The 16,250-nt window shown below is 40.6% G+C and overlaps 1 protein-coding gene across 13 annotated transcripts in view; it reads left to right on the forward strand.

The window, feature by feature from the left end:
• LOC110989205 (cell adhesion molecule 3-like) overlaps window positions 1-16,250 on the forward strand; it is a 161,793-nt gene that overhangs the window by 116,287 nt on the left and 29,256 nt on the right. For 2 of the 13 annotated variants that reach the window (XM_087142079.1, XM_087142081.1), the window contains exons 1-5: window positions 276-570; window positions 1,712-1,846; window positions 4,036-4,344; window positions 6,561-6,881; window positions 7,361-7,597. The exons of 9 other annotated variants lie outside the window; for them this stretch is intronic. In XM_087142079.1, the coding sequence (XP_086998205.1) occupies window positions 1,786-1,846; window positions 4,036-4,344; window positions 6,561-6,881; window positions 7,361-7,597 (928 nt within the window). In that variant the 5' untranslated portion in view covers window positions 276-570; window positions 1,712-1,785. Of the gene's footprint in view, window positions 1-275; window positions 633-1,711; window positions 1,847-4,035; window positions 4,345-6,560; window positions 6,882-7,360; window positions 7,598-10,219; window positions 10,259-16,250 lie in introns of those variants that run through there. 2 more of the 13 variants (XM_087142076.1, XM_087142075.1) reach the window with 2 other exon arrangements.

The following is a 16,250-nucleotide window of genomic DNA, read 5'->3' on the forward strand; positions in this document are numbered from 1 at the left end:
TTGTAGGCTTGAAGAATTCAGATTAAATTTGAAGTACAGTAGCATTTCACTCCTTTACAGTACATCATATAAGATGTCCTTGCGGCACTGGCTTGGTGGTCAAAAGTAGATAAAGCCCGCAGTCCCGTGGAGGCGAAGTCGCGTTTTGGAAAACGGCTTAGAGTCATACTGGTTCCCCTGTGTACTCGCGTGATCGCCCACCTGGGCGCCTGTATCAAGTTGTTCATTTGATAGCCAGGAATACCAGCGAATGATTCATGCGCGTGTACGTGTGTGTGTACATAGTACTGTACATTTATCTTTGGTCTGAAGAATCCGTGCGAGCGAAAAGCGCCAGAGCAGTGTTCAGTTGCAGAAGTCATGGTTGAGAATGTTGGCGTTTCCTTTGTCGTGTTTGAAAGGATTTTTACTTACTGTGGATAATCTACATCGAGTACTTCTTGTATACCTTTGGTGAAACTCGCAGAAATCGGTGGAACTGTGTACAACCTCGAGGTTAAACGTTCATGACGTTGGGCGTTAACCGACGGCCCCATAAAAAACTAGTTTCCATCTGCACGAGGAAAACAAGTACGTTGTCACATTGGTAGCCGTACGCGTTGTAGGCCTAGGTCGTCGGAACTTTTCAGTCTGTAAGTGCTGCTAGTTGACCACATATTTATGATACTAGGCCCTTGTTTATGGTCAGGATGGTGTAGGGCCTACGTCGTCTGTACCCCCAGAACTGTGGCGTGGCGTACGACCTCCGCCCCGCTCCCACTCACTCGTGCATGTCGTGGGAGCGGGCGGACGTCGGACCCCCCCCCTCCCAGTTTTTTTGGGGGGGGTACATCATACAATGATCCATGTAGGTCAGCTGGTCAGCCTGTGCTCAAATGAGACTGTGTTGAAAATTTTTAAGTAGGCCTAGACCTACATGTTCTTTATACCCCAGTTGATATTGTCCTGGATAAATTGGACTTTTTAGGACACTGCATTGCTTTCAGATTGCCAATATCACATCAGAATATGATTATGAGTAGGGGCCTGATACATAAAGGGCCTGCATGTAACACCTTCCCAGAATTTCGTATTGAATACATTTTATGAATATCATACATTTCATAAGAAAAGAAACATGGCATAGGACTAGTACCGTTTAAATTTACTATAATTAAACACATTAAATATATTTCAGTGATGCAACATACTTGAAACTTAAGACGAAAAAAATTGTATAATTCTGGAGAGACCTGTATCACTTGCAAATTTTAGACGTTGCGGTAAAATTTTAAAAGTTCACAAATTGACACTAGTGCAGATATGGTACTGCAGAGGTAGCTGACAAAGATAATTATTCATAATGGGAAAGAAATTTGCACTAAATTCTTTCCCATAAATTTATGAAGAGTGTCATGTGTCATCTTCATTTGTGTACATATCCAAATCACATTTTCATGTTTGTCTGAAACTGTTTAAATTTTGTGGCAACTTTTGAAAAGGTCTTGTTATTCAGCCACGTACAATGTAAAATGCCATAGTTCACGTGTAAGATCGACGGATTTAAAAGTTATGCTCCAGACATTGTACATGTACTCATATCCATTTTCTTTCCAGAATTTGTCTGTCTTTCTTGTAAACTGGTTGTAGAAAGTTGCATTCATCTACATGTACAAGATCTACAACTCTAATACACTTTTTCTTTGGTTTTGGAAATGTGCTGGTATTTCAGATTTACTAAGTACTACAGTGTATGGACAGCTGGTAAGACAGTGTCATCAAAGTTAGCCAATATACTTCATCAGGATGGCACACTTGCTGAGCATTATCCTGCAGATTTGGAGCTTTTTCGTATGTTTCCCTCAGTGTGAGTATCGGGCATCTGTAGGAGAAGTGAACCCTAACAGTACCGGGCATTGTTTGGCTTAGAGTACTAACTACTATAAAATACTACATAACACTCCCTTACTCTCTGCACAGCATCTGGCCCCATTGAACCAGCAGCTACGTGAATAGATCGTATGTGTGGTATGTACTCATCCTCACACAATAAAGCGTCCCTTGCTGACTCCCATCGCGAAGGGGTTAAAATGTCGGTTTAAACATTACTGGTAATAAGATTAGTTTTTGCCTTCACAGTCACAGTTGTGTGAGTAAATCGTGTAAACTCTGTACATTGATCGCAGCCGCGCGTGATAGTGATGTAACAGATTACACAAACCCATAGGGTGCTTACCTGTACGTATACATGCAAAATAGACACAGCACTTCAGGCTGAATCATGGTAGCCTTGAAAGTCAAGGCGTGCATCTTCATTGTACATGCCAATGGCAGAGGTGCACATTGTGTGTTCAGGTAGCCATGCGAGCCTTGAATAAAGGCTAAATGGCAGGCTACCTTCAGACCAGTCACACAGCAGCTTGTGTGTACGTGGTGCCACACATGGTGTAGTTCCTGGGCTGTTTTAATGGCTGTCAGTGGAAACGGTATGCACGTTCACTGACTGCTCCATGTCTAAAGTCTGGTTGGCCGAATTTCATTTTCTGTTGCCCTGACAAGGAAGTTTTATTTCCACGTGGTCTCCAAGCTTTTAGTAATTAGTCATTTTCCTAGTATCGGATCGCATATGCAAGTATATGTATGAATGTCGTGAACTCAACTACACGTATGTAATAGATTTGTACGTGACATAATGGGCTTGTCAACTTTATGGTGTGGGGGATTTATGGCCCACGGTTTGCCTAGCAGCAAAGTCAAGTCAAAATTTATGCAGGCTATCCATGTTGATGCACTGAAATTCTAATATATAACCTAATTCCCTTTAAAATGAGGCATACTTTACTACAAACCATGCTTGTTACAATTTTTTGGCTGAGAAATGGGTTTACTCTTGACTGTACTTTTTATGTGTAAGAGAAATTTTGGAAGCGATCCGGAACTGCCTAAACCGATCCATGATCCAGAACTAGGAAAAGTGTCGTTATCACTTTTGTCAAGCCTGTAAAAAAAATTAAAAGCTTAGAATTTGAAAACAGTGGTTGTCCTGGGAGGTAGGACTTCCAATTCTGCGAGCCCTGCATATGGGGCCGTCCGCCGTGTGTGCATTGAGTTGTTGCGGCACGGATCGTGCAGGTGTAATTTTCGGGGATACTTTGTTTATTGTGTAACCGTTCATTTATCACATCAAAAGAACAAAACACAGTTTGTATTCATGCTGAAATAAAAGATATGAGATTTTTGTTTGCCAAAACTGAGTTTACTCCTTTCTTCAAATTAACATCGGCACTCATATTGGCAATCTTGTTGATCCGATGTTTTGCAGATGTTGCTGAACATCGGCCTGATCCGATGTCCGATACGATCATTGGACCTTCCGTCACCCCCAGTCACACAATCACAAAAAGTTCCATATAGACAACATTTGCTGCCCCTGTGCACAAACCTATGAGAGTTGTCTGAAATGCCCAAGTGTAATTTAATTTTCTCCTAAATGCAGGTGCTACATGTACATGTAGCAATGTGACTGAGCTGACATGTATTGTGGGGTGCATTATGCATATGCACATGTACATTGTACGTTGTAGAACACTTCTTTCTCTTCGCTTAAGTTTCATTTTTATACATGTACATGTGTAAATTGGTACATGTATTTGTAACCCACCACCCCCAAACCAGGCTGAAGTGGGTACATGTAGCTTCAGAACCTTAAAATAGTGGAACTTCCACTGTTGAGATTTTCATGGGAGTTTCACAGCTACATGTTTCACTACCTGTAAGAAGCCTACTGCAGACAGAATTTTTATTTAACATGGATCACTTTAAAGTAATAAAAAAAAAAGGAAAGGAATTGTCCAACATCACAAATACCAACTTCAGTCAGGTTTCAGGATGGTGGGTCACATTTGAATGGTAAAAAAAGCCTTATCTACATCGGTCTAATGTTTGTATTGTATCCAGTACTTGTGTTATGATTTTGTTCTTTATGACATGTTAACATGCGCTGTCAGTTGAAAGAACATCATTTTTGTTTATGAATTGGTGTTTATTTTTGTACAGTTGTGGTAGGTGTTACTGTGCCAAGTGACGTCACAGTTCAGCAGGGTGATACTGCAACTCTCATCTGTCGGCTTGGATCTCCCATTACCGGCTTTGCTCTTTGGCTTGAGGGTAGTGCTGCATTTGCTGATAAAGATCAAGTACTTCCCGATGCACCAGCCAAATATTCAAACTTTGAGATTGTCAATGATGATACCTCAATTGGTCAGATGGACCTCCGCATAAACAATGCACAGTATGAAGACAGGGGAACGTACATCTGCCAGTTTGGTGGAACTCCCGACGGTTCAGCAACACTGGAGGTACAAGGTGAATAATCTGTAACATTTGTACGTGTGCTAAATGTACTTAATACAGTTGACAGTACATGTTTGTATATGTACTGAGTATCTGTTTTTAAAATAATATCTGGTATGCGTTTCAGTACCTGTAGAACCGACTGGCAATTAACCCTAGTTCTACATGTATAGTTAAATGTGATTCTGGGAGCTAGTCATATGAGAATGGATATAGTGGCCTTGCCCATTTGCAAAAATCTGAAACTTGGAATCTACTTGTATTCATGGACTTATCATCTTGATTGGTCACAAAAGTGTACAAATGGTGATAAAAGTGTGCACTGCATTGGACTGAACTGTTTACATACAGTACATTGCAATTGAAAGTTAACACCAAAATGGGAACATTTTTTCACATTTTTTCTCTTTCCAGGGAATTCTTTTGATTTCACAAATTGTGAAAAAGTGTGCCAAAAGTGGGAAAATATTTTCACAGATTTTCCCCCAAGTGGGAAAAGATTTTCACGCTTTTTCCCACAAATGGGAAAAAATTTTCACAGATTTTCCCTCAAGTGGGAAATGATTTTCACAGATTTTCTCTGGTAGTGGAGAAATAATTTTGCAAGCTTTCTTCATTAAGTAGTATTTGTGCATGTACGTGTAGACATCAGGAAGTTTTTGTTCTCTGTGGTTTCAAACCTGCGCATCGCTGAATATGGAAAGTGGAGGAAAATCAGTCTGAGAGAAAAGTTCTTCAATTTCTCAGGAATATTCAGATTACTTGAGGAAGACAGCATTAAAATTTCAATGCAGTATGTTTCTCGGTTTTGAGCAAAATACAATGTGACAGGCGAAATCAAAGCTGGCTATGGTGGGGGTTGGAGACCAACACTGAACACCGAACAGCTGATTTACAGTAGATTGCCGTTATAGCGCTCTCTTACATGTCTTATAAGCATTTAAATTAACCCACTTGGATGGATGCTCAACATGTGCACTGCATATGTGCACATGTACGTATCCACATGTCGTCATGTATGTAAATTACGTTTACATGTATTGGCAAATGTATGTACCGTGATTTCGGAATAAATGCCTTGTATCTGGTTATCTTGACGTTTTCATGACGCTGATAAAAAAGATTACCAAATATCTTCAAAAACCGCCACGGGACCTCGTGCATGCACACCGCATCGCCAAGCACAAACTGCATCTACACCTACCACGACATCCTGACTGCTACTGCATACCCATTCATGGACAGTCCAATCGCTGACTTTTTCCAATAAGCATGTGACCACAGAAAGTAATATGTCATCAGAAACCCAAGTGAAAACTGGCCCGATATGTCACACCAAACACAATCGCCGAAAAGACGATATTTGCTACATGAAGATACGCGTACAATTTGAGCAGTTGATTTTATTTGTCGATCGAAAGAAACTTTTCGGTAACAAAACACTGCATGTAGTATTTCATTATTGATTTTTTGTGTGCCTAATTACACCACGAAAATAAATAAAAAGTGGGCAAATAACCCATGTTGCCACAGCAGTGCTTCGTGACTTCAAGACTCGGGGACTCCAGTTTAATTACTCAAAATCCAGACAACTTTTTAAACATTTATTCTCCGACATTGACGAGTGTTTATCTATGGTAATCCAAGAAAACAACTGCGCCACGCAAGCGTGGGTCGCTGTAGTGAGCACATCCCCGCGATTGCACTGCATGGACCGCACGGCTCGGTCGAGGAAATCGCTACTAGACTACAACAGTACACTCCACGTGGTGAGTTGGCCCCGGCCGGCCCCAAGCGCAGCGCAGCCTGCGGAATGGACTCTTCACTGCATAATAGTCGTGCTCGTGTGGCAAGCATTCAGCATTTTCGCTGCACAGTGTTTCTGGTTTTCGCAAGTTTCCGCATGATTTTCGGAACCTTTCGCACCGCTTTCCCAAAATTTTCACACTGTTTTCGCACACTGTTTTGTTCTCAATGTTTTCGCAAATATTTCACGCCGTGTTCACAAAAGTTTCGCACTGTTTTCGCACGTCGTTCGACCCTTTCACATCTGATTCGCTGCGGATTCGCTGCGAAATGCGAAATGCGAATTCTTTTCACTTTTTTTTCCATTCCTTTTCGCAGCATTAACTTTCAAATGCAACGTACTGTACTGTACTGGTACATGTATAATGCCAAGACACTCATTGTTAGCAAGATGTTGACTTGATTTTCTGTCCTTTATTCAGTTCCCGCCAGCAGTCTGACCATTGCAGTAAACGGAGCCACACAATCTCCTGATGCCACAGTGATAGTGACAGCAGGCACACCAGTCACCCTCATCTGTACATCACTTGGAGCCAAACCTAAGGTGACCCTAGACTGGTTCAAAGGCAGCGAACCTCTCGGTCCAGACACTGAAACGATGCCATCAGGTGGCGAAGCAACAGACACACAGAGTACAATCGACTCATTCATTCCAACGAGAGCTGATGATCAGAACCGGATAGAATGTCGGACAGTTGGACACATCAGTTCACAATCCCAATATATCACATTAAATGTGTACTGTAAGTAACTTTGATCATTATCTTTGTTGATACATGTAGAATATGCACAGATTGTCGGTATACAGTATTTTCCTGAATGACTGTGTCAGACATTAATGTACGGGTACAGTATGCATGTACCTGGTGGCTGGTTAGAGTTCCGAAGGTAGACATCAATCTTTCATTGAGTTTTCCCTGGAGTTGTTTACATGCAAGTCGGCTAACAGAAGGTTATATAATATGACCTAATCAGTCAAATTTAGCAGGGGAAATAGTGAAGCAAACCGTTTTCCTTTTCAGTCTCATAGCATCTGTGCATAGGGTGGCAATTGACGCCCGTGTGTAAAACTCTCTCTGCGTACCTGTTCCAAATATTCCCCTCATCTACATGTATACAATACCGGTATATCATACATGTCATAAGCATGCTTCATCCTAGCAACTTAATCAAACACCAAAAAGCCTACACATTGTTTGCATGTATCGTTTGTGTTTTACAGTTGCGCCAGTGGTGACATCCTTGAGGTACAGTAATGGAATGATCACTTGTGAAGCAGATGCTAATCCGATCACTAACATCGAGTATTACATCATTCTGAATGGCACCAAGCCCAGCTTGCCGACTGGTAAAACTTTGGCATTTGATGTGGACAAGAATTACTGCACACAAGTCAGCTGCAGCGTCACTAATTCCGTTGGGACAGGAAGCAAGGAACTTGAAGAACCACTTTGCCCAGGTAGGTATACGCGCTCGTGGTATGGTGTAGACAAATACAGGAACTGTCAAGCTCAATTTTTGGGGTTAATATTTGTGAATTCTTAAAGGGTTGTGTTATATTGACATGAGATATCGCTATCCCATACTATATAACTGTTTGCAATTAAGGAAGGGGAATTCTGCGTTTTGATCTCAGCGTTTCTGTGAAAAAAGTTATTTCACAGGTGTGGAAATGATTGCCCGCGTGTGTGTAAAGTCTTGAAAATCTTTTTCTTCTGGTGACATAATGTGTGGAAAGCTTTTCAAACCTGTGAAAAAGTTATTCATGGTTTGTGGAATGAAAATGAATTTCCTGGGAAAAGAAAACGTGTGGAGAGAAATTCCCAACGTTCATTTGCAGTGCACTGTATTCACATGTGCCCATGCACAAGGCTGCGACTGTGACATGTTTGATAGAAATACAGAGAAATTCATGTACTGGTACATGTACATAACATTATGTAGCTCTGTTGTAAAGAACAGAAGAAGTCCTGTTCTCTTGACTTTTAAGTAATTAATTGATCTCAAGAAATAAAAATGATTTTAATGTGTGTAGTTTTCATCTTTTATAATAATGGAGTTAAATCAGTCGTATATTCAGATGTGCGTGCGTTACGATACATGTACATGTAGGTACCGGTACTCGTGTACACCTATGTGTACATGTAGGTACCGGTACTCGTGTACACCTACGTGTACATGTAGGTACCGGTACTCGTGTACACCTACATGTACATGTAGGTACTGGTACTCGTGTACACCTACATGTTCAATACTGGTACAAATGTGCACAGCAGCAGCCAAATTCAGTCAGCAGTCATTTGTTGGGCACCAACTGATTTTGCCTGGTGCCGGTACCAGTACAGCTACTCGTACATGTACCCTTGCAGGGGTCGAAATTAACCTTTTTTTCCTGGTAGCCAGCAGGACCAGTACTTCCAAATTTTCACTGGTCCTGCTGAAAGTTTGGTGGTTCCATACCTGAACCGCACATGCAGCCGCTGGAGCAATCCTTGTTACGGCGCAGGCTGCGACAAGTTGTTTTTTTTAGTTTGCCCGATGGGGCAGGCCATGCCATAAATTTGCTTGCTCGAATGGGATCAACACTTGCCCAAGATTTCTTGGAATCCACGATAATTATGGTTATTTAACTTCGGCCTACTGCAATACACGCAGTCTTTTATTAGGCCCCAAAACAGTTGTGCTATGCTAAAAAAAAAATAGGGTCAGTAGGTCGGAAATTTTTTTGTTGGGGGGCAATTTTTTGTGCTGACTGAATGGCATCAATGGGGACGACAGCTTCCAAAATTATCTCCAAAAGTGATTAAGACCTGTCTTAATCTATGTAAAAATTGTTTACATTCGACAATTCACAAGAAAATTGTAGACAATTCACACAGTGCTACTCAGGCGATTGCGACAGCAAACTGGCCAACAATGTCCATGTATCGCGTGGTAAGCATGCGTTACGCATTCAGACCAGTGGGTGATAAACCTTGAGCCGGAGCCACGAGCAGAACAACCTCAAATTAAACTCATGAATGCAGAAAACACATACATAAATGAGAGACCAAGTTCTGTGAATTAACTTGCAGAAAACCTCTTGCAACATCGATGTCTTTTTGACCTGCGGCCTTAGGGTTACATACGTGACGTGTACGACCGATGTACATGTACATGTAGAGTGGACATGTACTGTACAGACTGGTTCTGGGTCCTACATTTCCATCACGCATTTTTTGCATTGGTGTGGCGCGGCAAGAACCAGAGCAGCTTCGTTTAATGCATTCAGCTTTGCGCATGTGTTTTCACCACTGTGATAGCGAAACGTGAATCGAAACTCGTGAAAATAATTTTTTTTTTCTTAAAACAAGCATTTTAATGTGGAGAAAGGCTATTGAAAGATATTTGTGAAGACAGAAAAGACATCAAGTTTCAACTGGCTCACTGGACCACCAGTTTTATCAGATCCGCTGGTCTGCTGACTTCTTTACTGGCCTCGGGCCAGTGGACCATCGTTAATTTTGACCCCTGCCTTGACAATGCCTGACATACACATAGACATGTACTGCATTTCTGTGTATTCACAATTAAAAACCAACTTAACCGATAAAATAGTACATGTACCGTAGATAACCCTTTTGTCAAGGCAGTCTCAATGTTTGTACATGTGATTACTTCTGGTAATGACACAAGGATTCCTCAAAAGCACCCTCGGCACTGTACCCGTAGCTCACAAGTCTGAAGAAAATTGTAGAGAAGAGACAAAGAGAAGTAGTTACAGGCTTAGAGGTGGGAAGAATATTCTGGGTAAAACCCATGAAATCTGATAGGGACTGAGCCTAGAATCGCAGCTGGATCGCAAGGGTGTACATGTACATATAAGGTGAAGACAGAACCACAGTTGTATAGCAACCTGTCTCAACCTGTGCTTATAAGTAGACTTGATAAAATATTTCATCATATCCAAGTCAACATGTATACACCGTAGAGCAACTTAGTGAGTTGTGTGATAATATAAATGTACATGTACGAGTGAGGAGCCATATAGTTTAAGGGTATCATTTAATTCAAGTTATACATGTACTTTAACTTCTCACAGTCATCCCCGATGAAACTACAACAGTGATGCCAACGACCGGTATGTCCCACTTCCACACTCTGTTGTTTATTTTCCTTCCATAAAGCAAAATGCTACTTGCTGCGCCAACTGTGTTTTCTTTTTTCCCCTCAGATTTTGCAGACAGCACAAGTGCTTGTGCAAAAAAACGTGCAAAGAAATTTTTTAATTTGAATTCGAGATCAGTAAAAGATTTGGAAATGAATTGCGTGGGATGAGAAAGTGTGAAGAGAATTTCCCAGGCTGCAGGTGTATAAACTGTACATTTATACGTGTTGTGAATGCATGTGTGTACACGTACATGTACACACAGTACCAATAGCTCAGAATGAAGTTTGCCGATTGATTTCATGTGGATATCATGCACTCAGAAACGTTCAGAGGTGTGTCATAATAAGCCTTTTGTGAGTTAAATTTGAATAAAATCTGGTACACTGAGTTCTTTAAATTCACGTGAACATAACAATTGGCATTCTCCATACTAAAGGCACTGTTACTATACCTTGTGATTCGGGGCAAGCTTTTGCTTAGTTACATAAAAGACACCTTGCACCAATACACTGTTCTCAATGGATAAGAAGGGCACAAAGGAACCAGTCCATTCCATAGATGGTGGTCGCTAAGCAAAAGCTTGCCCCGAATCACGAGGCATAGCAACAGTGTACATGTACATGTATTTAGCCTTGGGAATTCAAGTTGTTATGTTTGTGTGCAAATCAGATAACTCAGTGTACCAGATTTTATTCAAATTTAACTCGCAAATGGCTTATTGCGTGGCATTCTCAGAATGCCAGTGGTATGACTGAAGGTGAACTTCCTGGATGGAATGACTGGGTAAATATGGAACAAGTGGGAAAGGTCACTTCTGTACAATAAACATCTTGAAGCAAACATGATAAGATGACAGCTACATGTAGCGGCTACCAGGTATACATGTATATACCAAATGTTTACATGTACATGTATATTCATTCATGTACATGTATATGTAGGAAATCACGGGTGCCGTACATGTACAATGTACTTGCATGGCAGAGACCTGTGCATGTGTACTGGTACATGTACAGTACATGTAGGACAATTTCTGATGCACAGAAGTGTCTGGATGCTGAACTTACATGTACATGTACATGTACATGTACCGGTATGTGTGCCCTACTGGAATGTGTACATGTTCAGTGTACATGTAGCGGTACAAACATGTACATGTACATGTACCAGTCACTTAAGTATTGATACACTGTAGCCTGTAGGCCCTCCTTGCATGAGGGGAATTATTTCCCTTTGTTTCGTGCCTGTTAAAGGGAATCCCATGTGGGTACAATTTGAAATATCGTATAGGCCTACAGGTGCGGTATTGTGTTCGTACAGCACATTGTGTACATGTGGTGAATGAATTGGCTTGCTTTCTGTCAAGTCTAAGCTGTCGGCCTATGGAGGGTGCCATCAAGGTTTCAGTAAATTATGCCTTGACATATTCCACACCCCTCAGATCAAACAGTGCATTTTGGCAGAATCCAAATCTGACCCTGGCCATTTCATCTGCCAGTGGAATTTCTGCTCCAGGGATCAGCTGAGCTATGAGCTTACTCTGCCCCTCTTATTACATGTACATAGGTAGGTCCCAGACAATTTGACAGAAACAACCTGTTGGTCCTAAGAGTTTTGTACATGTACATACATGTACATGTAGCGGTATGTACATGTACATGTACACTGTACATGTGCACTGGTACACTGTAGGCTAAACTTGGGTAAACGTGCCCATGGACTTGTACACGTGTACCAATGGTGCACGTGTACAAGTCCATGGGCACGTTTACTACCATGCGCGTAAAAAGTGAATAATAAGAAGAATGAAATCCACAACACATCAAAAAAGGAAGCCCTATACCCAGCAAGAAATGAGACCGAGGGATACCCCCCCAACATGTCCAATCCCTATACACATTCCAGACTATTGTTACTTTACACATTCCCCCAAGATGTCTGAAAGGAATTCCCCAGATTCCTGCGAGACAATGACCAACACAAAGCAGGGGGGGTTCTCTCCGTCTCATACCTTGCTGCATACATGTATGTGAATCCCTTAGTGTTGCTTGAAGTTGTTGGCTGCGAAAGTCCTGTCGTGCCAGCAAATTTCAAAAAGGTATATCGTCACAGGTATTTTGTGAAGTTTCAAAAAGTAAAGTAGCGGTACATGTCTATTTTTGAAATGCATTTTTACGAAGGACCGGTATATTATTTTGAAAATTGTGTGTTTGTTTTTTGGGAGTACATATGTATATTTACTCATATTTTTCAGTTTTGTTTTCATGAGATGTGCTTTATAAAGTACCGATATGTATCTTTGCTCGTTCGTTCTTAAGAATTATCGTTGCGATTTTAGGAAACGAGTAACTTTTTGATCAAGTTTGTTTTTCCAAGTTGTTTTTTCAAAGTTTTTAATTTTCAAGAGATGGAGTACATTGTATTTTATCAACTTTGATCAATTCTCATGAAAACAAACCACACAAAAATTCAATTCGTAGTTAAACTTCAAAACATGTTTCTCATAAACACTAACTTGGCAAAATTGTACAGTATCTTAAAAATGATTGATTTCCAAAAACGAAACAGTCCTTCTAAATATAGATCTCATAGGAACAAACGGGATTTATGCTTCGATCAAACAAACTCTGGAAAGAATGTAGGCCTATCTCATAAAAACGAAATTTGAAAAATATATCTTCACTTTTTTAATATACCGTACATGTACTTAATAGCTCTATAATTTATAAAAGGGCTTGGGTAATCTATAGTACATGTACTGTACTAATCTGTCAGGAATGTCACTGTTTTTGTGAGATAGCCTCGATGTGCACTCATGCCTGTAATCCAAAGGAGTTCCCTCTCTTCAGACAATTGAAAGAGTGAGTCATTGGTGGACACAGCTTCCCCTTTGCTGTATAACTTCCTGATATAAAGCTGATGCATGGAAACGCCCACACAAAGTTTGCTAGTATATCAGTTGGTTACATGTTCATTCTTATCCACCAGTTTACATGTACATGTGATTAATTCTACAAATCAGAGGTCCAACTTAGGGACAGTTTGGTGTTCTGTTAGGGGTGAAACCATTCAGCTTTTCTGGATGGAACTAATATTAGTACTGTTCACATTCTGTAGATCAAACAGGATTACATTGTTTATGACGTGTACAATATACTTTTCAATCTGCACAATGTTTGATCATGTGGTTACAATTTTACATGAAGAAAAGTTGAATGGCTTCACGTGTAACAGGACACCAAAATGTCCCCAAGTTGGACCCCTAATTTATAGAATCATGTATGTGACTTCATGACTTCATGGGAGTGATGCAGGAAGTTGTGTGGAGCTTGGTTCAGCCGTAATCTGTACTTCTTATTACAATCAAACCCTGATAACAACAAAAAAAGGACAATTTTCAGCCCATGAGTTGCTGTGTTCTTTTTTCTCTAACGCCGATAGCATACATGGTTGAAGTTATAAGGTAGTGTTACATGTATGTACAGGTAAACATGCAAAAGAAACGGTACCATGTACATACACATCAATAGCCTTTTCACATGTAGGCTACTCAAAGGTTATTAAACTGAACATATTATTTTTAGATGTAAAGAATTATGTGGCCAGGGCAGCTTTGGAGCAGAATGCCTGGGGACTCTGAGTTAAAAATACTTTCATTTAGTCATTCTAAGGTATAAAATATGCACAGGATTTACGCAACTGTAGCATGTTTTAATTTGTTGCTTACCTTGGACAAAGAGCAACTGGCCAACGGTTGGAAAAACCCTTCATGTTGCAAGGCACATACATGTACATGTGTACAGCTGACATACACGCAACAGTCTATGCAGTACACAGCGAAAACGAAAACATCAAGAATTCCTTCTTTCTACCGACTAATTATGTAGATGCATGTACAGTACACGCTGGTAGACGCAGATATACTCACCGGTACCATACATGTGCATGATCATGAACGTGTACTTTATATGTACTGTACATGTACTTTATTTGTACTGTACATGTACCATCCAGCTTTACAGGATTGTACACATTGATGAAAATTGTACTTTATTAATCTTCTACGATTTTTAGAAGCATGGTTCATATACAGTGAAAAAACACACTAAATGACACCCCCCCAAAAAAAGGAAACAAGGAGATTTCGGGGACATTTTGTGGCCTTCAAAGCACACCATCAAATCATGAATACCCTGGTACCAGTGGTTTACTATACTCCTGTGTTCAGTGCCTACAGACATGACAGACATTTCTGGAACATCCATTTCGGACAGTTACCCCCCCCCCACCTGCAGTGGCTGATTCATCTGGACCCACCCACCCAATTAGTCATAATGACTGGTCTGGGGTTTTCCCTTGACAGACCCAAGGTGATTCAGTGCATTCCCTAGATGCTCCTCAACTGATAAAAGCAATGTGTACCAGTCCTTGGGTTACCCTAGTAGGGGTGTGTACTTGAAGCTGTCTGCAGTGCAGTTAGGGTACCAGGTTCATGCTCTGTGTTTAGCCATGACCTTTTGTCACTTGACAACCCCACACAGAGAACAACAAAGCCTGTATTGTACATGTACATAGTGCAGCATGCCCATTCAAATCATAGCCACAACAGCAGTCACCTCACTGGTTTGTTGGTAACCAGGGAGCCATGAATGAAAATACATGTACAGTATGCATTGTAACCATGCACATTATGCGCGCCATTTCATTTATGTGTACATCAACTGAGGTAGAGCATTTTGTAAGAGGATGTATCACATGATAGGTACATGTACATGTATGTACCGGTAATTTAATCCTAATTGCCCTCAATTTCCAAGAAGATGAAGGAATGAAAACTGAAGGGGTTCAGAAAGTACTTTTACTGCATTTCATCCTGGTTAACAATTGTGTGGATGGAACAGGTTTGCCCATTGTTAAACTGCCCCCAAGGGACTTACCTGTACACCTGTACCTCACATGTTTATGTACTGGGACTGTGAAACATTAAATAGCCCTAGTGGATTGCTGGCAGAGTTGTCTTGGTGGAACTGACACTGTACATACATGTACTGGTACATGTACATGTACCAGTACATGTGTATGTAATGTATGTCATGTACAGTATACATGTACATGTGCATGTACATGTATGTCCAAAAACATTTGTACTTGTGTATACATACCGGTAGTGTACCAGAATATATGAGACAAAAACACAGCTACATGTATTCATATGGGTCCGTCCATACCGTACATGTACATTAACCTGCTTAATTACATGTACATACCAGGTATGTAATTGCACAGTGCACCGTGCATGTACAGGGAGGTACATGTACATGTACTAATCTTGGGTGTGTCCACAATTACTAGTTACGGGCAGGCCATGCAGGCTGTGAGTCATGTTTCCATTTTAGAGTTGATTGTTTTTTCCCTTTGAGGAGGATTTATAAATTGCAGGCTGATGTGATGGAAGGAGAGTCATGCACCCTGATAAACAGCTACATGTAGACACAGCCCAAAAATATACATGTTGTACAATGTACATGTACATGAACATTAGGCCTACACATACATGTACATCTGTACAGCACATGTACTCTATCAAACAGTACATGTACATGTATGAACACGCACTCACCATGCACCCAACAGCCCCTGACAGCATACCTTTTGTACATGTACTGGTATGCAGATTCCGAGTGCATTGGATGTGTGTACATGTACATGTACATGTATTTCCAACAGTACCGGTACCTCCATGGTTGCACCATATTTTCCTAAGAGTTCATGATTCATTTTGCGTACAATTAGCTTTTAAACATGGCAAATATATTTTATTCATGCACAAAATTTGTAAATTAAATAATCCACAAATCATTCCAAAAGCAAAATTTCATACATACTGTACATGAATTACAGACAAACAGTACTTGCCCTGTTTACAATTAATTTCTTTTAAATTTTTCAATTTATAATAACT

The sequence above is a fragment of the Acanthaster planci genome, linkage group LG10 (assembly GCF_054643075.1).
Source record: "Acanthaster planci isolate LZ-2023a linkage group LG10, COTS_SCS, whole genome shotgun sequence".
Lineage (NCBI taxonomy): Eukaryota > Metazoa > Echinodermata > Asteroidea > Valvatida > Acanthasteridae > Acanthaster > Acanthaster planci.